Genomic DNA, 27147 nt, shown 5'->3' with positions numbered 1-27147 from the left:
AGGTCGTACTGATTGGCTGATTAGTTTCAACACATTGTCACAAATTAAATCGTGGTGTACACATTACTGACGTACTCTGGACACATTTCCTGGAATACACTTCACACTCTTCCTGTTTAGCTTCAGTGCTGCAGACACTCTGCTCTTCTCTCACTGCTTTGCTTTTGACCAGCTTTGACTGGAGAGCTTTTCTCTACACTGTAAAAACGGTAAAACTGTAAAATTCCGGCAGCTGTGGTTGCCAGAACGTCACCATAAGAAATACAGTGAGCGTTGGTGAACACACCAACTTTTCCAGAATTTAATTGAAAATGATGCAGTTTAATGTCTCAGTGTACTCTGAAATGAATGCACATTTGCAACATTTACAATTCTTTATTGAGCATGATAGTGTTTTGAAAGTAAAAAAAAGATTCAAAATCACATTTTATGTTGGACTAAAGGACTAAAAAAAGACACAAAATGACCAAAAAAAGACACCAAAAGACACAAAATGACCAAAAAAAGGCACAAAATGACCAAAAAAAGACACCAAAAGACACAAAATGACCAAAAAAAAACACAAAAGGACCAATAAAAGACACCAAAAGACACAAAATGACCAAAAAAAGACACTAAAAGTCACAAAATGACTTACAAAGACATGAAAAGAATTCAAAAATGGACAAAATAGCCCAAGACTCCATAGAGTTAAGTTGTTAACCCATTCCTTGTTCCCTGAAAAAAAAAGGCCTACTTGTATAATTCTGAAATGTACATTATTTTTCAGTTTTGGTTAACCTTACCTTTTTTATTTACCTCTGGCAGTTCACCACTTACCTTTGTACCCTTTCAAGCTGTTCATTTGACTTGAACTGCTTGAATTTCAATAAAAAACTGGAAAAATTGGGGTGTTCTAAAACTTTTGACCGGTCGTGTATATTGCAACACTGTCTCCTAAAATCTAAATAACCATACACAGAACTCCAATCTCAATTAAGTTTCTAAGCAAACTTATTTTCCAGTTTGGGGCGATTTTAAACATGTGGTAAACATTATAATTTGAAACAAAACTATGGTTTGGCCCTGTATACCGTATAGTCCTGTGTCTGTGTCACATGAGTTTGGGCCCTGTTGTGCCCCTTTAGGAGACTAGCAGCAGGTCTATTGATTCCAATGGGAGGAATTAAAATGAGCATTATGAATGAGTCTTTTGTCCCAGAGGCCCCAAAGTAAATATTGGACCCATTTTAATAGGCCACATATCCTCTGACAGAAAAATAAATATTTTTCTGACAGAGAAAATCAGGTAAAAATTAACCTTGTTTGAATCCCTTTCTCTGTCTCTGTCTCAGCCACTCACTCTCACAATACCTGATAACATATTACAGCTAGGATTACCAACAGTATTACCAGAACAGATAGTGTTAGCTATCAAAAATAATTTCCAAACATCCTAACTAACTAGTTAGGGCCTCGGGGCAATCGCACCGAGCACTGGTCCCATACAGCAATAGCTGTAGGGACCAGTGCTCGGTGCTCTTCCTCTTCCGGACGCAATTTCGTCCCGCTACTAGTCCTACAACTTGAAGAGTTGCAAGACAAATTATATATCAAAACGTGTGGTTTGATCGGGATCGGTGTGTTATTACTTTTCTCTACAGAATATGTATTTTCTCCCCAAAATTTTGCATTGAAATGAATGGGACGGCCGAAAAAAAATGAGTGAAAAAGAACAATAATTGGAGATTTTTAGACGTCTACTCCTCCGGCATAATTTCACCTAGAAACTCCATTTAAACTTTAAACAGTAGACACAAGTCTTGTGTATCGGTGTATTAATCCACGTTTCGATAGGTCATATAGTTTTTTTATCAATCCCTGTTCAATGACCGTGATCATTTTTGGAGAAATTCTGAGATTATAATGGGTGTGTATTGCACGGAATGTTCGTGTCACAGTGTGTGACATCATTGCCAGAGTGTAGAGGGAGAGAAAAAATTGTCAAAAAATACATTTGAAAACTGCGCTCCAGGACGCAAATTCCACTCTACAGAAATAATTTATACATAGAAACGTAGGAAAATTTGTCTTCTCACTCACAATCCTCTGGTAAAGCTGTCAGAGTTATAGTTTGGGCGTAGGACGCACAGATGCGCCACCAACACGCACCAACAGCCTCATTGCCTCCCATATTAAAAACGCAGGGAGATTTCAGAAGAAGGGAAATGTAACAGTTTTTGTAGCTCGCTCTAACAAAGCTATTTTTTCATTTTTCTTAAAAAAAACCATATGTAGACATTCAGGAAGAACTCGTCGGATAAATGATAGGTATTATGGTTTTGCCAAAAGTGCTTTCTGTTCGAGGCCAGAAATTTCAGTCTGTCCACCTCTGCTGTCACTGAGCCGGGACAGGTGCCAGTTAATTCTGTTGATTGCTTTGATCTGATTGCCTTTGATCTTTGATGTGATTACAGTTACAGATACACACACACACACACACACACGCACGTAAGTGCGCACACTCCTCACACATGGATACATATGCTTCAAACACACACACACACACACACACACACACATTTTGAGGTTAAAGGGCATAGTTTGAAATCTCTGAAGAATCTCATCATAGTGTACACACACCGGCAGTAGCCCCCGTGGCCCTTTCAGAATTTCCCCAGAGGAAATTTTCTAGTTTTCTTTATACTATTTGTGACGGTTGGCTGTGTAAATATGTAATGTTCGCAAAAGAAAATATAAATAAATTATTTTTGACATTAACAATGCTTTAAATCGGGTGGCGGGAGAGGCACTGCTCCCACTTAGGAGACAGGAATAGTAAACCATATCATAGCATTGTCAAAGCCTGTAATGCACCATCTTCCTTCTATCCAGTATCATTCACAGAAATACTTGGTTAAGGTTCAGAAAATATCATGGTTTAGATTAATATTAGAATGCTTGTGACATAACTTAAGTTTCAGATGTCGTTACACATTATGTTAAATAAGCTAAGTCTTATTAAAAAAAGATGCTTATTAAACGTTATTTTGTTTTGGAAGGTTATATTGCTAATAGGAATGGTGATGTTGGACGGTATTTGGAAAGGTGGGAAAGGTTTATTGAAGTGGAAGGCTGGTATTTAACTTAACCCTTTGTTATTTTCTAGGTTATCAAGTTTACTGATATACTGTATGTTTTATGTGGTAATTATGTTTGATGTTTGTTTGTGTCTTGTTTAGTCTTAATGTGTTAAAGTTCTTATTTATTATTGTAGTTTTATTTATTTATTTATTTAGGTTGATTTTGTGATCTTGTTGTCGTTGTTCTTTTTTTGTTGTTGTTGTTTGTTTTACTGTGTTGGTCCATTGGTGATTTATGTTGTGTTTTGTTTAAATTAATTTTTTTTTTAAAAAGAAAAAAAAGCTAAGTCAACTTACGTACGTAATTACGTAAGTTAAACTACGTAAACATATGTAATTTAAAATGAGTCAGCGCTGAATTTTAGTTTTTACACAAGACACTTTGAGCAGTCTTCTAGGTGAAAGGCCTGTTGTTTGACTCATCCATTGTCCCTGATAGATGAGTCATGTGTGATATAATAAAGACTGTTCCCCTCCAAATGTTTCCCTCGGCTGTAAAATCGACACAGGTTCCCCAGGAACTTAATTAACCAACGCTTACCATATTAATGCAGATGACACTCAAATGTATGCACGGCTTCTCTGAGTCTACGTTCTTCTATACCAGCTGTTCTCAACCTTGGGGTGATTTCTGGGGGTCGCCAAATCATTTTGGAAGTCAGCTCTGTCTCCACTGTGTTAAAGTGTTCATGTGTTAATGTGTTTTAGTCTTTTTGGTCACTTAATGATTTTTTTTGGTCATTTTGTGGTCAATTTGTGTCTTTTTTGGTCATTTTGTTTCCTTTTTTTGGTCATTTTGTGTCTTTTTTGGTTTTTGTTTTCTTTTTTGGGTTTTTTGTTTCTTTTTTTGGTCATTTTGTGTCTTTTTTTGGTCATTTTGTGTCTTTTGTGGTCATTTTGTGTCTTTTTTGGTCATTGTGTTAAAGTGTTCATGTGTTTTAGTCTTTTTGGTCATTTAATGTCTTTTTTTGGTCATTTTGTGTTTTTTTTTCTTCATTTTGTGGGTTTTTTTGGTCATTTTTTGGCTTTTTATGGTCAATTTGTGTCTTTTTATCATTTTGTTTCCTTTTTTTGGTCATTGTGTGGGTTTTTTTTCGTCATTTTGTGTCTTTTTTATCATTTTGTGGTCAATTTGTGTCTTTTTTTGGTCATTTTGTCTTTTTTGATCATTATGTGTCTTTTTTTGGTCATTTTGTGTCTTTTTTGATAATTTTGTGTCTTTTCTGGTCATTTTGTGTCTTTTTTTTCATCATTTTGTGTCTTTGAGTGAGCGGGGGTCTCGGACAGCATGCATGTTAAATTGGGGGTCGCGACTCAAAAAGGTTGAGAACTACTGTTCTATGGGGCAGTTTTTCAGTACTCCCTTGCTTTCTTGTGGTGAGTGACGAGCTCAGAACTTAGACGCCACATACGAACACTACACATACTCTACATTCACCTAATAATCCATTTGTGAGCTGGGTTGGCTGAGGCTATTTCAATTTATGTTTTCCCCTCCTATTGTGGCTTTTTAAATGGTTACCATTAATACATTATGAAGCATGCTGAATGGTCCAATACTAATTATCTTGCCTTGCCTTACAGCACAGTTTGATGCTATCTAACTCTGTATGACAATCAGAGGGTGGAGATTTCCTTAAAATGAATTTGGAATAGTTCCTCAAGTGTGTTTCACTGGAAACATTTTCCCAGTTTAACGCGATTGGTCTTTGTTAAGTGCTGTGGCAGTTTTCCATTGAAATGATTGATGTCTCCCTCGGGAGCAGAAATGTTCCATGCTGTGTACTTTAGTCTGATCAGGCACACATGGCCATAGACAGGAGGCAAACACCATCCTTTTTAGCTACTTATTCAGAGACTGTTGACAGTAAATGTCATTCAGGATCAGTTCTGAGTCACTGTGAGACTCTACAACACATTTCATTGTAGTTTATGCTGACCTTCCTGTTCTACAGTTCATTGTACTCAGCCATTACTGCTGCTTTCTAAATGCTCACCAATTGTTTACACCAAGGATTTGGATACTGTTCCCACAAGTGTGTGTGTGGATACCAGACAGGAAATATGGCATGATTATACCGTGGCATTAGTGTGTATTGGAGTGTAATTTGATCCACAGATCCAACACTCATGTTGTTTGTACATCTGAGACACGTGGGCCGGATGTTACCCTTGTTTACTCTGATCACAGGAGACACTACATGGGCAAATACTTGGGGAGCTGGCCAATGTTCCCATTATTTCTAAATCCCAATAGTTTAAAAAACTTTCCATTGGACCAAGTCCATTTGTTTGGCCGCGTATTATACCAAAAATTAATTGCTCTGGATATAAACATTCTCCCTGCCTTTAGAAAGGCTCATGTTTAAGGTTTAGAAGCACATGGCTAATTATTATGCAGGATGGGGGCGTCCCGGTGGCTCACACTGGTAGAGCGTGTACCATTAAGGCTGGTTCGAATCCGGCCTGAGGTCCCTTTGCCGAATGTCCTCCCCTCTGTCTCCCCCTTTGTACCTATCACTTGCAAAAATGCCAAAAAAATAATCTTTTTTTTTTTTTTTTTTTATCTTTATTGAGGCCAACAGGTTACATACAACATAGGATATTTTCCCTTCTTAAAAAACAAAACATAATTTCTCTTATATGTACAGGTTCCTGATGCATAGGAAAAGCAAAGAAAGGAAAAGAAAAACTAAATCATAGAAAAGATAACCATCAGGATTTTCATTCTGTATCCATAGATATACATCAACATCAGTTTTCTTCCCAGGCCCAATTTTGTAACATTTTTAAACATTTTTATGTATTAACATTATGAACAGTTCGAACATTAGAGGGAGTTTCACTTCAATTCTCTGAAAGAAAATAAATAAAGAAAAAGGGACATGCATACACATAGATAATTACAACAAGATAAAAACAAAAAATACTCAAACAAAATCTGATTTTAGGCCTATATGATCAACATACCCAGTCCATTTAGACCATATTCTAGAAAATTTGTCAGTCTGGATTTTGAGGGAGTAGGATAACTTTTCCATTGTATGTATATCATGGACCACATCTAGCCACTCTCCTATTGTAGGTGGTCTTGTTTTAACCACCTTTTTGAGACTCCTTTTTTGCTTGCCACCAGAAGTATAAGTAACAACTTTTTATCTCTATGATCCCATAAGTCAAATGAGATGTTTCCTATGTATACAAAAAAAATAATCTTTAAAAAAAAAGAAAAAAATTATTATGCAGGATAATGTCATTGGACCTTAAAAGGTGAAACAAAGAGAAGCTTAGCTGTTGGACCTCGTGGTCGGACTTTTACTTGAACAATCCTTTTTACTTGGTTTGTGTTATGTTGTCTTCTATGCAGCAGCAGGTGTGTTTCCATCTCGTATTATTATTATTATTATTATTATTATTATTATTATTATTATATCTTATTATTATGCACTTTTGAGGTATTGCATTTAAAAAAGCTGTATGGAAATGACAAAATTTGATAAAAGTTCCTTATTTGTGTTTTTACGCTCACCAGAGGTGGTTTTTGCAAAATATATTCTGATGGAATGAACATTTAGCTCTCATGACTGATCAGTTGTTTCCACTGTCCACTTCCACAATAATAATTTGTCTTTCTGACATGTAAGAACAGTTAAAACAATTGAACCAAATTCTTGAAGAATTTTCTCAATTTTTCTCTGGTAGATGGGTTAGATGGCCATGGCGATTTGTTTGTTCCTGGTTTGCAGCCTCTTCTTCTTCTGCTCTGTTTGGAATGGAAACACAGCTCATGATATTACGATAGCAGGGAGAGTGTGTATTTTCAGAGCAGTGGGCCTTCAGAGCAATGGGGGTTGGACTTTTGGTCCAATGCAACATTTGTTGTGCAAGTGTACAAGAGTTTTGCAATAACGGGCTGTGGTTACGGTGGCATGGCACCAATATCCATCCGTGTAGTGGTCATGTGACCAACGTATGAAGTTGAAAGCCTCAGATCTTCACTGCTGGTGAACTCTTGTTAGTTTTTTAATAAATATATTGTGATATTAGTGTGAAAGCATTTGCTGTGTTCATGTTTTAGGTTAGTAATTGTGAGGTTAAGGGACATGATGACTAGATCAGCAGTTCTCAACCTTCTTGAGTCGCGACCCCCAATTTAACATGCATGTTGTCTGCGACCCCCACTCACTGAACAGAATCTCACACGCACAGTTCAGATCACCCTAAAAACAAACAAAATGACCAAAAAAAGTAAACAAAATGACCAAAAAAGACACAAACTGACCACAAAAGACACAAAATGACCAAAAAAAGACACAAAATGACCAAAAAAAGAAACAAAATAACCCAAAAAAGAAAAAAAATACCAAAAAAAAGACACAAAATGACCAAAAAAAGGAAACAAAATGACCAAAAAAGACTCAAAATGACCACAAAAGACACAAGATGACCAAAAAAAGACACAAAATGACCAAAAAAGGAAACAAAATAACCCAAAAAAGACACAAAATGACCAAAAAAAGGAAACAAAATGACCAAAAAAGACACAAATTGACCACAAAAGACTAAAACACATTAACACATGAATACTTTAACACTGTGGAGACAGAGCTGACTTCCAAAATGATTTGGCGACCCCCAGAAATCATCTCGCGACCCCAATTGGGGTCCCGACCCCAAGGTTGAGAACAGCTGATCTAGATAGCCTGGTGATTCAGATGCACACCAAATTGCCTCAGAACTCCATTGGACATTAAAGTATAAACAAGTGGAAAATTTCAATTTAGAAGTCATACCTTTTTATTGTTAAACGTATTTGGGAGGAAAAAACACATAACAAGCAATACTAGGTCTTATGGCATGTAGGGCTGGGCGACATGGACCAAAACTCATAACCTGGGATATTTAAGGTATTTATTGGTATTTTAAACAAAACGTGCAAAGTGTTTAGTTTTAACTCAACACCACAACAAATCATCATCAACCTGTTTTATTTAAAGACTTAATCAAATTCAAAACCTTCCACCTTTTGAAGCAATTTCATCAGATTTAAATGCTCTGCTTCTGCAATCCGAAATACCTCCAAATTATGGTACCATTGTTTTTTTTTTCTTAGGAACTAGCTCTTGCTACACCAAAAGATATTATATATCGGTAAAGCTGTATTGTCTCAGCTACATATCTATCTTTCTAAAATATATCAGTATAACTCGTAATACCGATATACCGCCCAGCCCTAATTGAATGTAAACTGCATTACACAGCACTGTGTCTGAGTCCGACATGGAGAAAGTCAATGGAGAGGATTTGGATAGAGAGAGAGACAAATTATTTATTGGAGGGTGTCATGGTAACATTTTTGTTGACATTGTTGCATTCAAGTTCAATTGAAGTTCAACTGAACTACTTGTTAAGATTTTATTAAATTTCTATCAGAAATAACAATACAATAATGTTTGCTTATCATGTGGTAAAAGGTTTGTTTTTATTTGCATATGACATGTAAATACAGCCTTAGCACACAACCCCTATATTTCCATTGTATTCCCTTTAATTCCTGTGAATTACCAATTACCATTACTATTATTACTATATACTGTAATATACTACTATTATTATTATACCGGCCTTATTTATTATTATTATTATTATTACTATTATTATTATATAGTATATATCATATTATTTTACTTAAAATTACTTTTTTATATTTTTCATTTTATTTTTATATTGTTTATCATCTATTATTACATATTATATTATATATATTATATTATATTATATACTGTACTATTATTATTATTATTATATACCGTCTAGTCACTATAGCATTGTTGCCATCATATCATATCACCAGTTTAATTATTACCATCATCTGCCAACCATCCTACCAACTGATGTTCTTCTTTTTAACTTCTTAAGTGTCCTTGTTCTTGTTCTATTCTGTGTTTTTTTCTATTGTTGTTTTTATTTATGCTACCTCAGTATTTTATTCTATTGTATTTTATTGTACTTGAATACCGGACTGCTGTGACAACCGAATTTCCCTTCGGGGATGAATAAAGTAATCTATCTATATCTATCTAATTCCCATATATTCCCATTAACTCCCATGGAAAGTTTCAATGTTTGAGAAGTCGTGGAGTATAACAACCCTACACCTCACCATATGAAATGAATCTGTGTCGTACCTATGATCCCTAAGATTTGCTCTCTCCCTCCTTCTACAGAGTTTTTAAGAAGTCCAGTCCAAACTGTAAGGTAGGATATGTGTGTGCACGTGGAGATGCTTATCATTGTTTCTTCCTGCATCTGCAGTTGTGGATAATCACATTTTTTCTGTTTCTTTCTTTCCACAGCTCACAGTGTATCTAGGGAAGCGAGACTTTGTTGATCACTTAGACCGTGTAGATCCAGTAGGTGAGTCTCAATGCACACACGTCGATTGTTCAAACTTGAGCACACATGACCATCTTTTTCATCTAAGATCATCATCACCACCTCTGTATTTAAGGGCACTTTCACAACCCAAAAGTTTAGTCCGTTTCAAATCAACTCCGGTGCGGTTAAGGGTGCTTTCACACCTGAAAAGCTGTGCATTGTTCAAAGAGCGGCAAATACTTGTAAAGTTCCCCAATAAACAAAGTTCAAGGTCCACTGGAACATTTATTCCTGTGATCTTGGTTAAAGTGGAACAGATATCATGCCAGAAGGGTCTAACTTTCATACACAGCCAGGTACAGTGCAAAAAGGAACCAACTTCAGCATCACATCTGAAGCACATTTCCGACAGGTTAGATTTGAATGAATGTAATTTTTCTGGGGTACGGTATAATTGATGTAGAATATTATAGTTAATCAATCTATACCGGGCATTGATAATAGTTAGCCTTGAAGTCTTGATTATATTTATAATTTTCACGATTGACTTATTCACACAACCCCACACAGAATGTTTTCATCTGCATTGGTTCAACTGCTCAGGTGCCGCATGTGTGTGTGTGTGTGTTGTCTAGACGGAGTGCTCCTTGTAGACCCAGAGTATCTGAAAGATCGTAAAGGTAAGAGCTTGATGACAGACGCAGAGTAACAGACTGACTGAGTCTCTGATTCACCATCCATTTAATCAATGTCCTCATCCATCCTCAGTGTTCGTGACTCTGACCTGTGCGTTTCGTTATGGCCGGGAGGACCTGGATGTCCTGGGCCTTTCCTTCCGAAAGGATCTGTACGTCAGCACCATCCAGACCTTCCCTCCCGCGGAGGAGAAGAAGATCCCTCTGAGCCGTCTGCAGGAACGGCTGCTGAAGAAACTGGGCAAACATGCGTACCCCTTCCACTTCACTGTAAGACTTCTGAACACAAACAGCTCCACCTCAGTGTCACCCTGACATTACTACACACCAGCTTACCCAGCCTCTGCTGTCTTTTTAGCCAAATGGGCTTCTCCAGGAAAAAAATATGTTAATTGCGTACAGGTACATCTCAAAAAATTTTAATATTATGAAAAAGTTCGATATTTTTTGTCAATCATTTCAAAAAAGTGAAACTCAAACATTATATAGATTCATTATGCATAGAGTGAAATATTTCAAGCCTGTTTTTCTTGTAATTTTGATGATTCTGGCTTAGAGATAATGAAAACACAAAACTCAGTGTCTCAGAAAATTAGAATATTGTGAAGAAGTTTAATATGTGGTTCCTGGGTCAGTGGTGGTTTGGGTCCATGTCCTCTGCTGCTGTTGGTCCACTGTGTTTTCTGAAGTCCACAGTCAACATAGCAGCCATCTAGCAGGACATTTTAGAGTCTTCATGCTTCCACAAGCTCCCAGGAGATGCTGCTTTCATTTCCCAGCAGGACTTGGCACCTGCCCACACTGGCAAAGGTACCAAAAGCTGCTTCAATGACCATGGTGTTACTGGGCTGGACTGGCCAGCAAACTGGGCTGACCTGAACCCCATAGGAGTCTATGGGCTGTTATCAAGAGGAAGGTGAGAGACACCAGATGAGCTGAAGGCTGCTATAAAAGCAACATGGTGCTGTAGGCTGATCTCCTCCATGCCACCAAGTATTAATGCAGTAATTCATGCAAAAGGAGCCCAACCAAGTATTGAGTGTATAGAAATGAACAGAAGCATGTCAGAAGCATGACATTTGTGTTTAAAATATCCTTTTTTATTAATCTAATGTACTATTCTAATTTTCTGAGACACTGAGTTTTGTGTTTTATTATCTGTAAGCCATAATCATCAAAATTAACAAAAATACAGGCTTGAAATATTTTACTCTATGTGTAATGAATCTATATAATGTATGAGTTTCACTTTCTGAAATAACTGACAAAAAATATTGAACTTTTTCACAATATTCAAATTATTTGAGATGTACCTATAGATGACAAAACTGAAAATCATAAATTGCCATTGTTGCTGAAGCAAGGCGCATTAAAAAGTCATGTTAACTGTGATATTAATTGTGTTACAGGGATGAGAGATTTTTTTGGCTAGCATGGAAGTTAACGCTGCACTGGTGGACAAAAAAACTATGGGATTTTTTACAAAAAATCATTCCTGTGGCAAACATTTATATTGCTTACACATATTTTTAAGTAAACTAATCTACACAAATGAACACCACTTTTATGATTTTTGAAGCACAAATGCAATCACATGAGGTAAAAATCTAACATTAAGCTATAAGTGAACTACAGCGTGGTTGCATGGCAACAACGCTACCACCTTTTAATGTCCCCAACTTCCTCTGTAGTCTCATTCAGCCACTTGTCAGTAATGGCCTTCTTTAAGACAAAACTTAAAAATTCACGAGTGGACTCTGTACTCTGTGTGGTTTTTGTTCTAGAACAAAACGTGGAAATGTTTTTTCAGGCGTCCAACCACAAACTAAAACCAAAAATAAAGACAAGAGAACCGTAAATGCTAAAATGCCCCCTCTCTTTCAGGATTTAGGATTCATTCCTGCTAGTAAAAAACAGGTTTAAAACAAAATGTACTGACCAAGGTTATTATAGTTAACGAAAACTAACAAAATAAAAAAAACTAAAATTGAAAAAACATTTTTGTTAATTGAAATAAAAATAAAAACAAGAGTTTTTTAAAAAACGATAACTAACTGAAACTGTATTGTGTGGTTACAAAACTAACTAAAATTATAGTGAAAATGTCCTTCGTTTTCGTCTTTGTCAACTTTTTTCATACATAATTCAGTGTTTCTATTTCAACATGCAGGAACACATGGTAAATATGTTTATTGAGACTGGGATGTCTACACTCCAACAAAAATACAAAACACCCAGAACTGTAAGAGTTAATAACCTTATTGGGGCTGAGATGGATAAACCAAAGGAAATGAGGGCACATACCCATTACAAAAAACTAAAACTAACACTAAAACTAATAAAAACTAAACTAAAACTAAGCATTTCAAAAAATAAAAACTAAACTAAAACTAGTAAACTCACTCTAAAAACTAACTAAAACTAACTGAATTTGAAAACAAAAATTCACAACGAAATTAAAACTAAAACTAATGAAAAATCCAAAACTATTATAACCTTGGTACTGACTGGAAAAAGTAAACCTCTGACTCCATTGAGTGTCTTTAAGTACAAGGGAACAAGGAACAAGACATTGGCAACTAAAATGTTATGATCAACTTTCACTACCTGAAAACAGAATGTCAAAGGGTCAAAGTTCACAGACAAAAACACTGGCAACACCAGAAAATATGTTCAAAAATATTTAATTGTACAACGCCAATGGATACTCATTTCTAAGCCTCTACCCTGATTGAAAGGTCACCAAGGTAGCAACTAATCAATCACATGGTAGCCACCAAGGTTATAATAGTTTTGTATTTTTCATTAGTTTTAGTTTTAATTTCGTTGTCATTTTTTGTTTTTAAATTCAGTTAGTTTTAATTCATTTTTAGAGTGAGTTTGCTAGTTTTAATTAGTTTTTATTTTTTGGAAAATGCTTAGTTTTAGTTTAGTTTTTATTAGTTTTCGTGTTAGTTTTATTTTTTTTGCAATGGGATATTTGTTTGGTGCGATATTCAGAAAGGTCACGATTCATTTTGCTTTTATTTCCTTTGTCTGATTCATCTCAGCCCCAATAAGTTTATTAAGTCATAAAACCAAATAGATTAAATAGATTTCATATCAACCAAAAAGGTTTACGTACGAAAAAAGTTGACAAAGACGAAAACTAAGGATATTTTCACTATAATTTTAGTTTGTTTTAGTTAGTTTTGTAACCACAAAATACAGTTTCAGTTAGTTATCTTTTTTTAAAACTCTCATTTTTATTTTTATTTCAGTTAACGAAAATGTTTTTTCAATTCTAGTTTTTGTTATTTCGTTAGTTTTCGTTAACTATAATAACCTTGGTAGCCACCCCTTCGATAGCATACCTTTACTCTAAATATGATCATGATTTACCAAATGAACATCATGCTGTATTGAAGAAGACTTGAAAATAGGGATTGAGACCATAAACTCATTAGGAAAATGTTTACTGAGGTAATATATCGAGTGAGAAGTGGACACATTGTCTTATAGACGCATAGACAATCAGACTTCTTTTTGCAACCCGTGGAGTCTCCCCCTGCTGGTCATTAGAAAGAATGCAGGTTAGAAGCACTTCTGCATTGGCTTCATTTCACATAGTAAGCATGTGCAGTGTTTAAAATGACATTGCATGAATAACCAAATGGCACACATACCTGCTCTTACCCATTTTGTCTTCTGTGTCAGTGGAATTAATTGAAGTGCTAAAAATCTCCAGTCCTCTTACTCTATATACATATGCAATACAGGCCAAAAGTTTGGACACACCTTCTCATTCAATGCGTTTTTCTTTATTTTCATGACTATTGACATTGTAGATTCTCACTGAAGGCATCAAAACTATGAATGAACACATATGGAATTATGTACTTAACAAAAAAAGTGTGAAATAACTGAAAACATGTCTTGTATTTTAGATTCCTCAAAGTAACCACCCTTTGCTTACTAGAATATAAGACATGTTTTCAGTCATTTCACACTTTTTTGTTAAGTACATAATTCCACATGTGTTCATTAATAGTTTTGATGAATCTACAATGTAAATAGTCATGAAAATAAAGGAAAAACATTGAATGAGAAGGTGTGTCCAAACTTTTGGCCTGTACTGTAGTTGTATTGCAGTGCCTAGTGCTGCTACTTATATTTTGCTTTGCGTCAGATCCCCCAGAACCTGCCTTGCTCAGTAACCCTCCAGCCGGGTGCAGAGGACACCGGGAAGGCGTGTGGTGTGGACTATGAACTCCGAGCCTTCTGTGCCAAGACTGTGGAGGAGAAGATTCACCAAAGGTTTAACACACTCACACACCTGAGACTACAACCAAACTCATAGACATTGTGGTCCTCCAGTACCCCTTTTGCAACCAAGGCAGTTCCAGGGCCGGTTCCAGTTGTTCGCTTTTTTACAGACAAAGAACCGGCTCTCAGCCAGGAAAACTGGTTCCAGAGTCTCAAACGACAAGCCGATTACATCAGGGGTTGGGGGCGGGGTTATTGTGACCAACAAGACCAATAAAAACATTGTGACAGGCATTTTTAAAAACACAGAGTTTCACTATGGACATGAAAAAAGGAGCAACATTTGTAGGGATGATGTAGTCCGCTATTGTCGTTTTTATGCTTGAAGTTGGTGCTAGTGTAGCGGCTTAGTACTCTCTCTCTGCGTTGTGTTATTAAGTTGAGACCAGGACATCTGATTGGCATCCAGCCATTTATTCTGATAACATAAAAACAGGTGCATCCCTCTGAAAAATATAAAATTAAAATACACTGTCAACTTTTTACTAAAATAAAGTGAAATTAAATTAATTCATATTTAAAAAAAAGACGGAGCTCATAGCCCGTAACCTTACCATTACACCACAAGGTCCACGTGCAGCTGCCCCGGGGTGCATGACACTAAACGCCAGGGGTGCTGCGTTCAATACCCGTGGTTATTTAGAGATGGCAAGTGGAATCACTAATTACCTGATTAACTATGTTACACTAGCGTTTCTGGAAAAGTGGAGACGTATACAGATGTATACAGTGACGTAATGAGGTGGCTCTCGAGCTTGTGTAAAAGCAAACGGGTAAGGTTTGCAAGTCGCACCAACTGTGAACCAGCACCAGAACTAGAACTATGTAAACTTTGGTCGAAAAGGGGTACATTCAACTGGAGAGCAGACTGAACTGCCGTCCCTGTCACTTATCCCTATGTTGTTGGTGTTGTGAATCATCCCCACTAATGGATATACACTACTGGTCAAAAGTTTTAGAACAAACCAACTTTTCCAGAATTTAATTGAAAATGTTTAAGTTTACAGTTTAATGTCTCAGTCTACTCTGAAATTAATGCACATTTGCAACATTTAAAATTCTTTATTGAGCATGATAATGTTTTGAAAGTAAAAAAAAAATTCAAAATCACATTTAATGTTGGACTAAAGGACTAAAAAAAGACACAAAATGACAAAAAAAGACACAAAATGACAAAAAAAGACACCAAAAGACACAAAATGACTAAAAAAGACACAAAATGACCAAAAAAAGACACAAAATTACTTACAAAGACATGAAAATAATTCAAAAATGGACAAAATAGCCCAAGACTCCATAGAGTTAAGTTGTTAACCCATTTCTTGTTCCCTGAAAAAGGCCTACTTGTATAATTCTGAAATGTACATTATCTTTCAGTTTTGGTTAAGCTTACCTTTTTTTATTTACCTCTGGCAGTTCACCACTTACCTTTGTACCCTTTCAAGCTGTTCATTTGACTTAAACTGCTTGAATTTCAATAAAAAACTGGAAAAATTGGGGTGTTCTAAAACTTTTGACCGGTAGTGTATATGAACCTGCTCTGTATGTAGGAACTCTGTGACCCTGGTGATCCGGAAGGTTCAGTATGCTCCAGAGAAGCCCGGTCCACAGCCGATGGTGGAGACCAGTCGCAGCTTCCTGATGTCTGATAGAGCCCTCCACCTGGAGGCCTCACTGGATAAGGAGGTAACACACTCACCCCCAAAATCCACCAGGCCTGTCTGCAGCCAGTAATACGCGGCCATTATAGTTGTTGTGACTTGATTTCGACAAAACAAAACCTAAGCCACAATGAGGGGCTGGTACCGGGATACGTAATCGACGTGTCGTCATGCGGCGGCTCCTTGTAGTCAATCAAACATCTGCGATCTTGCGCTTAAGACGTATTTATTTACATGTATCACTACAGCTTTACACATATTTACATCAGTAACTGGCATAAAACAAACAAAAGGGCTTAACGGTTAGCCGGTAGTGCTTCTCCCGGTAAGCAACACACCTGAGGAGTAATTACCTCTTCCTCTACTTATGCATTCACACATGCTGTTGTTCAATACGCGACCTACTGCGGCAATCGGGAAATGACCTTAATATATTTACATGGCTCTAACAATAGTCAATGTATCAACCTCCACCGGTTCCGAAGTGCTCCGTTTCAGACGCGTCCTGGCCACTGGTGAATTAGGTGTCTGTTCTATTTTTTATTTTTTTTTTATTCACTTTTTATTGAGGATTTTTTAAAAACATTTTATACAGAACAAAGAACAAGAACAGTTGGGGTGGGGGGTCATCATTTTCTCCTAGCATCATTCTTTGCAGCAGTCGTTGTTAGTTAAATGACAGTTTTATATAAAATCAGAACTTGTAGGCTTAACATATTCAGTCCATTTTGACCAGGTTTTGTAAAATGAGTCCATTTGTAACTTTAGATGAAAAGTCACTTTTTCCATTGTAAAGATGTCTTGTATGATGTTGATCCAGTCCTCATTTTGTGGTTGCTCAGGTTTGAGCCATCTCCTGGTAATAATGGCCTTTTTGCTTGCTGCTAAAAGAATATAAAGTAATTTCTTGTCTGCATTGCTAAAGCCGTCTTGTAATATGTTACCGAGACACACAGTTTCAAATAAAAAGGGGAAAACAATTGAGAATACATTTTGCAAATGATGATGAATTTCAACCCAATACCTTTGAATAATTTTACAGTTCCAGAAAATATGGAAATGATTAACTCCTTCAATACCACACCTCCAGCAGGCATCTCCATTTCTACGGTATCTTTTTTGAGCTGGTGTAATGAAAAAACGCATTATATTTTTCCAACAAAATTCACGCCAGATATTTGACCCAGTTGAGACCCACTGGATTTTACAGATGTGCTCCCAGTCTTCCTCAGTTATCGTGAAGCTTCCTTCTCTTTCCCATTTTTCTTTGTCTGTTCTATTTTTGAGCCATGAGCAGACTCCGAGTCGTATTTCACAGCCAGTACACAGACACAAAGCTTTTATTTACATAGCTTATTACTGTAATTTAGGCAGTAAATAGAAGTACACAGGGTATATCATGAAAGATATGAACCAACAAGTTAAATAAATCACACAAAAACCACAAAAGACATTTAATTACGAAGCCGACTTACCCATGGTAGAAGAGCAAATATCAATGAAAATTATCTAATCAGCAAGTAAACACCGTCGTATGAAAGGTAAACACTGTGGCGCACGTCAGCAGCCTCTGCTCCATAAACACATCCATGGTTCATAGTGGCTAATAGCCAGTAGTTGATGTTGAGCTGTTTTTTTTATTTTTTTTATTTATTTTATTTATTCTGAGCTGTACTTGCCATGTTAATATTCTTCGGTTCCTGACATCAATCAATCAATCAATCAATCATACTTTATTCGTATAGCACTTTTCATACAAGAGAGATGCAACACAAAGTGCTTTACATAAAAAAGGAGAAAGTAATAATAATGATAATAATTTAAAAAAAAAACTAAACACAGAAACAAGCAAACACCCATCCTATTAAAAACAAAGCACAAACTGAGGAAGCGCCATCTCAACATGTAGCAGTGAGGAAACACTGGAAGCAGGTTAGAAATTAATTAGATAAAAAATAAAGTAAGATAAAATAAAATAACATAATTTTTTTTTTTAATAAAAAAAGTAAAAGTAAATAATAACAATAGAAAGTTAAAAAAGCTAGATAAAAAAGATAAAACAATAAAAAAAAAATAATTGAGAAATAGAGCATGATTAAAAAAAATATATATATATAGACTAATAAATAGTAGCAAATAAATAAATAAATAAATAAGTAAAAGAGAAGATGTTATAACACTAAGATGCATGAGCAGAAAAATCTCTAAGGTAAAAGCCAAATTAAAAAGATAAGTCGTAAGTTTTCTCTTAAAAATATGAACAGTCTCTGATGCCCTCAGGTCTTCGAGGAGGCTGTTCCCAGTTTTGGTATGATTAAAAGGCTCCCAGAAGACCTGAGGGTCCTCCAGGGTTCATAGGATAAAAGTAAATCAGATTAATAGGCAGCACTAAGACCATTAAGAGATTTATAAACCAGTTAAAGAATCTTAAAATCGACTTTTAAATTAGTAGTAGTTTCCGAGTTGTTGAAATGAATTGAGTTTTTTTGCGTCCCCGGGTGTACATATGCCTTGTTCATACTCCTGTTCCTGTATTTTACTTTTTTACCGTGAAGTTTTATTTTCATATGAAACTATTTTAAACACTCCCGGTGGGTGTTGACGCCGTGTGGAGGACGGACCAAATACTAGTGATGTTGGATACCACCGATTTCCTTTCCGATTCGATACTGAGTAAAATTCAGGCTGGTATCGGCAATACCGATCCGATACCGATACTTTGTGCAAATACACCTAATGTGCCTGGTAAATCTAAAAAAATAAGTGTATTTCAAACGGCTTAAGAATACAAGATATCAGAGTCACTTATTTAGCTATTTATTTTAAACTCAGAAGTATACTGAGGTAGCAGCCTCGCTCACAATATAGCTTCTTTTCCGCTCCGCCACTGAATTACACACACACACACACTGAGTGAGAGGCGAGTGAGCAGCAGCGTGCCACTGCGCTTACGTATTAGGCTCTTACCCAGGCGGAAGAAAAAGTAGTTTCTACCAGCAGCGTGCCATTTAGACAAGATCTGAATAGTTTAGTTACTTTCCACCGTATTCCTGTTAATGATATACATTACCAAAAATGACTGAAGTATCAAAAGTATCTATATTTTTATTAGAGACTTGATTTTAGAGCATACAGATCTGGTATCGGAAGTATCGATATTTCAGTATCGATCCGCACATCACTACCAAATACGCAATGCTCACGCAACGCGCCACAGACGGGCCTGGTGGGTTTTCAGTGTCACAAACGTTAAAGTACTTGTTGATGACTGGGAAACACACTGCTGAGTCTCTGTCTGTCTCCAGCTGTACTACCACGGTGAGCCCATCAGTGTTAATGTCCACGTCAGCAACAACTCCACCAAGAATGTGAAGAAAGTGAAGATATCTGGTGAGTCCACCTGTCCAAACACACTCGCACTGTTTTTCAATTATTATTAGAAATAACCTGACCACGACAGATAAGGAAGAACTAAAATGCTTCTGATCTCCTTCTCTCAGTTCGTCAGTATGCTGATATCTGTCTGTTCTCCACGGCTCAGTATAAGTGTGCAGTTGCCCAGGTTGAAGCAGAGTGAGTTCTTATTTCACTGTTATTTCACCCATGCTTCATTCCATTGTTTATTTCCTGTGATTTTCAGGGCTGGGCAACATGAAGATATATCATAATGTCGCTAATGATCCACAACAATTATGAATATAGCCACTGGGTTTTTGAGACGGATACAGATTTTTTTATTTATTCTGTAATATACATCCATCAAAAGTATTTTTTTTTATTTTTTATTTTTTATTTTTTATTAATTTAGACAAAACACAACACAAATCACCAATGGACAAACACAGAGAGAAAAACAAAAACAAAACAAAAAAACACAGCAACCAATCACAAAACCAACCCAAATAAATGAATAAAACCACAATAATAAACAAGAACTTTAACACATCAAAACTAAACAAGACATAAACAAACATCAAACATAATTACCACATAAAACATATAGTATATCAGTAAACTTGATAACCCAAGAAAAAATAAAAAAGGGTTAAGTTAAATGTCAATCAAAAGTATTTTTTAACAAACCCGTAACATAAACAATCAATCTACAAACAGTAGATTCACATTCCCCAAAATATTATCTATTTCACTCTAAATTTGACTGTAATTGTTGAATTGAAGAAGACTTTTCAACGAGAGATTGAATCCATAAACTCATTATGAGAATGTTTACTGAGGTTATCAGTCAAATGAGAAGTAGGGTAAATATCTCATAGACGTCTATACAGGCAGTGGAGGTGTCCCCTGCTGGCCATTAGAAAGAATGCAGGTTTAAGGTACTTCAGCATTGGCTTTACTTTATGTCTACAAGCACTTTTTTTTTTTTTTTTAAACATATTTTTATTGCACATTTTGTTAATTTACAAACGGTGAACAACATAGAACAAGAAGGCACATACAAGAAAAATAATAACAATAATGATAGCAATAATTATGATTAAAAAAATAAAATTAATAAATAAATAACTAGGGAAAGAAAGAGAAAAAAAAGGGGAGGGGGCCTTTATAACCACAAAATAAATAAATGAAAAAATAAGTGAATAAATATATACATACATATATCTATACACACACACACACACACACACAGAAACATATACATGTCCGTAAAGCTCTAAATGTGACTAAATTGCATTTGTATGCAGATGACACTTTCATACACCAATGCAGACACAAGTAACCATTAAATAAAAAAACTACAAACTTATCTTATCCAGCCTTCTGAGGTATTGAACTGATTATGTCTCACATGTGCTTTGTGCAGTCCTTTGCATTAAAAAATGAACTTTCACACTCGCATTTTGTTTTTATTGCAAGCATCCAGTATGTCGTAACAGATGGAACTAATGGATGACTCTTTAATTTCCCTTTTTGCTCCTCCCTTCCTGGCATTTACCACCACCCACAGTGACCAGGTTGCTCCAAGCTCCACTTCCTGCCAGGTCTACACTCTGACCCCCATGCTGGGTACCAACAGGGAAAAGAGAGGCCTGGCCCTGGATGGAAAGCTAAAGCATGAAGACACCAACCTGGCCTCCAGCACCATGTAGGCACACACACACACACACACACACACACACACACACACACACACACACACACACAAAGAACAACATAATAAAAAACACATAGATATGTGAACAGCCATTGGTTCTCTCATACATGTCTGCCTGTATTCTGTGTTGCAGAGTTAAAGAAGGGACCAACAAGGAGATGATGGGGATCCTGGTTTCGTACAGGGTCAAAGTTAAACTGGTGGTGGTTCGTGGAGGGTAGGTGAACAACCTTTCGTAATGGGCTGAATCTGTCTGACAGAAACAAATCATCAAAATGAAGTGCGGGTGTTGTCACATTTAGTGATAAAATGCCCAAATCTTCAACCAAACTACCAGTTGAATTTTGGGTAATGTAGGCACCATGTGTTATAGGGCTACACAATATGTTGTTTAGCTTCAACATCACAGGATGTGCGATGTCAAGTAAGGCAAATTTAACTCAGTCACATCAGGCTTGGAATTTCGTCATTTTAGGGCAAGGCCATTTGGCCTTCCTGTTCACACTTATTTTAAGGGCACAAAGGCCACATGACAGGGCATAAAGGCTGTTTGGTTAAATTACGCTGGTTTTACCTTTCAGATTAATACCTTAACATTCTCATTCACCAAGAAACATTAATGCACAATATATTAAATATATTAGAAAGGACCTTTTTGGAAAATGACAAATGAACCTGTTTTGAAAAGACGGCAAATGCATATATTTCGAAAATATGGCAAAATGAATCTCCTGCCTGAGTTCATCTAAGAGTAAGGAAAGAGAAATGCCTCCTCCTGCCATAAGAAAGGAACCTGCTGAGGTGAAATTTACATCAGCTAAATGTGGAGCCCTTGTCCCTGAGGTAGGGAAGACGTTAGCGCTATCCCAAACTATCCAAACTTAGCGCTATCCAAACTAGATATCGCTAGTTTTCATGAAGCAAAAATGTAACGTTAACGAGTCGACTTTAAATAGGCTAATACAATGGTAATTACCTATCAATAGTACTATAAAAACATAAATGTTAAGTCCTGTCAAATACTACCACATACTTCAGTCACAACATATCAAAACAGCTTGTCCCGCTAGCTTACCTGTGCTGCGCATCAACACATGCAAAATTCAGCAAATTGGATGCATTTTTTAAAAAAAAGGTCCATTTTGAGTCTAAAAATTTCACAGGAAGTAATTTATACTAATTTGTTACTTTATCGGTTGGTGTTTGTAAACAGCATTCAAAGCTGTCCCCTCCTCCCGATTTCCAATCAAGAAGAGAAAGAGCAGCGGTGCTCGAGCGAGCCAGACAGTGAATGAAGTGAGGGAGCGGCATCAGGGAGAAGAGAGGCATGAATCAGAGGATTAAAACATTATTTTCTGATTGCTTAATAGCAGTTGCGTCACACAGCACATAAATGCACCCACATCACTGCACAACCCTGTGGTAAGGTGTTGCATTGTCAGATTTTGCATAAATTTAGAGCTTCATTCTGTCACTACAGGTGTGTTTCAGTCAAACAGATACAGCTGCACCTTTATGTGTTGACAAAGCGGCTATATTTGATGACCTGGGAATTAAAAAGGCAAAAATCTTGTGTTTGTGTAGGGATGTAGCAGTGGAGCTTCCTTTTGTCCTGATGCATCCCAAACCTGCAGACCAGCCCAGCCTCCAACCACAGTCACAACCACTACATCCAGTTACTCCAGAGGCTGATGCTGCTGTGGATACAAACCTCATAGAGTTTGAAATGAAGTAAGTGTGTGTGTGTGTGTGTGTGTGTGTTCTTGTACTTCCTACATAGTGGGGACCAGAACACGTTTTTAACCAACAGAGTGGGGACATTTTTGCTAAGTGAGGACATTTCGGCCGGTCCTCACTTCTTTAAAGGCTTTTTGAGATTCAAGACTTTGTTTTAAGGGTAAATGTTACAAAAAACTGATAATTAACTGAAACTGTATTGTGTGGTTACAAAACTAACTAAAATTATAGTGAAAATGTCCTTCATTTTCGTCTTTGTCAACTTTTTTCATACATAATGAAGATGGATAAAACAAAGGAAATAAAGGCAAAATTTACTGTGACCTCTTTTAATCTCCCACCCAACAAATACCCCATTACAAAAAACTAAGACTAATAAAAACTAAACTAAAACTAAAGCATTTAAAAAAAATAAATACTAAACTAAAACTAGCAAACTCACTCTAAAAACTAATTAAAAATAACTGAATTTGAAAACAAAAATTCACAACAAAATTAATAAATAAATAAAATTAATGAAAAACTCAAAACTATTATAACCTTTATAGGGAATTCACTGTTCCAATGAGGGTCCTCACAAAGATAGAAGTACAAGAATGTGTGTGTGTGTGTGTGTGTTCTTGTGCTTCCTACAAAGTGAGGACCGGAACATGTTTTTAACCAACAGAGTGAGGACATTTTTGTGAAGTTAGGACATTTCGGCCGGTCCTCACTTCTTTAAAGGCTTGTTTGAGAGTTGTTTGAGAGTTTGTTTTAGGGTTAAGGTTACAATTAGGTGTATGTTAGGGTTGAGCATTAAGTTGTGATGGTGAAGGTTAGGTTAAGGGTTAGGGTGAGGGGCTATGGTAGTCCCTATTCCAATAAGGGCCCTCACAAAGATAGAAGTACAAGGATATATATGTGTGTGTGTGTGTGGGTGTGTGTGTGTGTGTGTGTGTGTGTGTGTGTGTGTGTGTGGAAAGATGAGAATCACGTCATCATCAACAAACAAAAACAAATGTCAGAGTTGTAAATGTAACCAGGTGATTCTATTCAAACACAATGTAGCTCACTCCCAAAGCATACCTGCTTTATAATCTATTTGACACTTATTGGGACTATAATTAACTAAATGAACATCATGCTTTATTGAAGAAGACTTTAAATTAACCAGTAAGACCAGAAAGAAAGTAATGAGAAAGAAGTAGGGTCATTTTCTTATAGACTTCCATACAAACAGACTTCTCTTTGCACCAAAGTAGTCGCCCCCTGCTGGCCATTAGAAAGAATGCAGGTTTAAGGCAGTTCCACACTGGCTTGTTTTTAGGCCTTGAGGTTGGTGCTTAGACTAAACAAGATACTTTTTCTTGTTGCAATAGAAACATTTCTTAAAGGGACAGTTCACCCCCAAATCAAAAATATAATTTTCCTCTTACCTGCATTGCTTTTTGTGATGTTAAGGTTGCTTACTTTTTTATCAACATGAACATTTGACCAGGCTGACATCTTAACTGAAACCTATTTAGCTTAATTTCTATTGTAATATGTTTGTTTTCAATATAGGAAGATGATGATATTCTTTCTCTTTTTAGCACATCCTCTCAGGTTGATGACTTGGTGTTTGAAGACTTTGCTCGCCTCGGGCTGACAGGGATGAAGGATGGAAGTGACCTCTTCTGTTAGCTCCTCCTCCTCCTGCTCCAGCTGGGTCGAATGTCTGACTGAAAAGTTTCAGGACGCCATCACACCAGAACCCAAGAAGAATAGTCAGGTGGCTTAGGACCAGATTTAAGAAGAAAGGGGACACGCCGGACAAAAGCACCAACATTTTTCCACATGCTCTCCATCACCATAGGTTTCAAATTTTGGTAAAATTTAAAGTCTATGAGAACCAGTATATCTTTCAAGCCACTTAGAAGGTCAATATTGGTGTCAAAATATACATTTTCTGAGTCAAGGAATTATTTAAAGCTATTGAGAATATCACTAGATGACTCACTGCAAATAATTTGTTGATCAAGATCTGACATGAGATGAAAGCGTTCCCTTGATTTTTTTGAGCAGTGTACATTGCAGCTTATCAGCACTCTCCCCTAAACATTTTTTTTTTTTTTTAAACTTTGTTTATTAAGTTTTTTCACAATAAAACACAGACATACAGGAACACTCAGAACAGAATCCCCACCCCAGAAAGCGAAAACAAATATATCGATGGATAAACAACAATAATAATAATGATCAATAGATGACTCAAGCTAAGACAATATAAGTTAAGTATGTTGTAAAAGAGGACATCTATAAACATAAAAAAGGAGAAAATTTTACAGGAAAACAAAACAAAACAAAACAAGCAAAACATTTTGATTCCAAACATTTTCAACTCAGGATTTCCTGCTGTAGCACTTGAAGCGAGTTGCCTACCAGTCTGGGTGAAAATGAACATATCTATTTGATCAAATAATAAAAAATCTAGTGATATTCTCAGTAGCTTTAAATGATTCCTTGACCCAGAAAATGTATATTTTGACACCAAGATTGATGTTCTAAGTGGCTTGGAAGATATAGCATTTCTCATAGACTTTATATGGCTGCCATCTCCGATCCGCAATTTTGATGAAGTGGCTCCTACCAAAAATTGAAACTAATGGTGATGGAGAGTACGTGGAAAAAGTATGGTGCTGTTGTCCGGCTTGTCCCCTTTATTTTATAGAGTCTTGCCACATGCTTTAATTGTACCACTTATTCAGTATGGACTGTTAGATGTGCATCTTGTTGAAGGGGCAGTCAACCCACTCTGGTTGTATGTGAGTGTAAAGACAAAGGAGATGGTCAGTGACTCAGACAACATGGTGTACATTGAGCAGGAGATGTTTCTGCAGGATGTGCTCCTGCTTGTCTCTTTTCATTCTGCTGATACCAGTATTGTACATGCTGCTGTGATTCAGGATTATTCTAGCCTTTAAACAAAGAATAAATGTGGTATTTTTATACAGAGGATCGGTCAGCTGTTTGTCTTCAGATGAACCTGCAACTTCGTCCTTTTGATTTATTTTTAACATTTATAATAAAATAAATCAAATGACAGCTAGAGCAGAACATGTCCAATGGTATTGCTATATAAACAGGGATGATTTTATGTTTTATAGTTATTTTTGTATTTTGTGGAATGTAATGGGTTGAACAGTATAAATATTGTGATTTTAAACTGATTTTTAATTTCTGTTGAAATTCTATCTTCCAGTGTGAGATCGGCAATGATTTACTCAAGTACTGTACTTAAGTATACTTTTGATCTACTTTACTTGAGTATTTCCATTTTATGTTATGTAGTTTATAATTCCACTCCACTATATTTCAGGGATATATTTATCTTTTTACTCCACAACTATTATCTCACAGCTTTAGTTACTTTGACAAAAATGCGTTTCAGGAGGTTTTTTATGTTACCTGAAGGCCATCATAGCTATTCAGTTATAGTTACAACCACAGATCGTATATAAGGATGGACGACCTGACAGCTCCCCAAAAGTGAAGACAAAAATGCTTGATTGCCCCCTGGTGGCTGGCTGCAGTACAGGTCATAAACCCCGCCTCCTCTATGTTAGTGGATAGGACATGAGCTAAAGTAAAAAAAATCTAAGTACATGTAAAATAATTTTTCCCAAAGGTGTTTTCTGTCATTTTAGCTAGTTCTTATCACGCTGTGTTTGTTCAAGTGTTCATTTTACTGTCAGTTTGGTTTTAAATAGCTATTTGATGCGATAAAACTGGGGTGTAACAACATGATTGACAGCTTGCATCGAGCTCTGATTGGGTTTATCGGGTGTTTGGGTGGGAACTCGATTAATGCCGCTCCACTCTTAGGCTACGTTTACACGAGGACGGTCTGAACAGAAGACGCAAAAGTGGCGTCGCGTCTTCACTTTTTATTCCTCGTTTAGACGAGCGTTTTCAGGAGGAAATCTGCTGCGTACGGTGACGCAAAAGTGTGTGAAATTCGATTGTATGCAGCCAGGCGGCATCACTTAAAGTGATAAGAGCATCTTTGGGCATGCAGAAGTTTTCACGCCACACATTTTCATCAGCTACTCCTTCCACAAAGTTCTCCACCATCACTAGATCTCCCAGGTCTCGTTCACAGCCGTCTGGCTCGCCTC

General features: G+C 36.5%; 1 protein-coding gene across 1 annotated transcript in view; it reads left to right on the top strand.

Moving 5' to 3' along the window:
• The window catches only part of LOC131989379 (arrestin red cell-like), a 31671-nt gene extending 6851 nt beyond the window's left edge, over positions 1 to 24820 (top strand). The window contains exons 2-13 of the mRNA XM_059354584.1: positions 9350 to 9380; positions 9479 to 9539; positions 10136 to 10180; positions 10269 to 10465; positions 14364 to 14491; positions 16051 to 16186; positions 19467 to 19551; positions 19662 to 19734; positions 21128 to 21265; positions 21408 to 21491; positions 22859 to 23005; positions 24583 to 24820. Coding sequence (XP_059210567.1) covers positions 9350 to 9380; positions 9479 to 9539; positions 10136 to 10180; positions 10269 to 10465; positions 14364 to 14491; positions 16051 to 16186; positions 19467 to 19551; positions 19662 to 19734; positions 21128 to 21265; positions 21408 to 21491; positions 22859 to 23005; positions 24583 to 24673 — 1216 coding nt within the window. The 3' untranslated portion in view covers positions 24674 to 24820. The remainder of the gene's footprint in view (positions 1 to 9349; positions 9381 to 9478; positions 9540 to 10135; positions 10181 to 10268; positions 10466 to 14363; positions 14492 to 16050; positions 16187 to 19466; positions 19552 to 19661; positions 19735 to 21127; positions 21266 to 21407; positions 21492 to 22858; positions 23006 to 24582) is intronic.
• The last annotated feature ends 2327 nt before the right edge of the window (positions 24821 to 27147 follow it).

Source organism: Centropristis striata, chromosome 17, assembly GCF_030273125.1.
Source record: "Centropristis striata isolate RG_2023a ecotype Rhode Island chromosome 17, C.striata_1.0, whole genome shotgun sequence".
NCBI lineage: Eukaryota > Metazoa > Chordata > Actinopteri > Perciformes > Serranidae > Centropristis > Centropristis striata.
The sequence above is the reverse complement of the archived record's forward strand: the minus strand, read 5'-3'. Positions and strand labels throughout refer to the sequence as shown.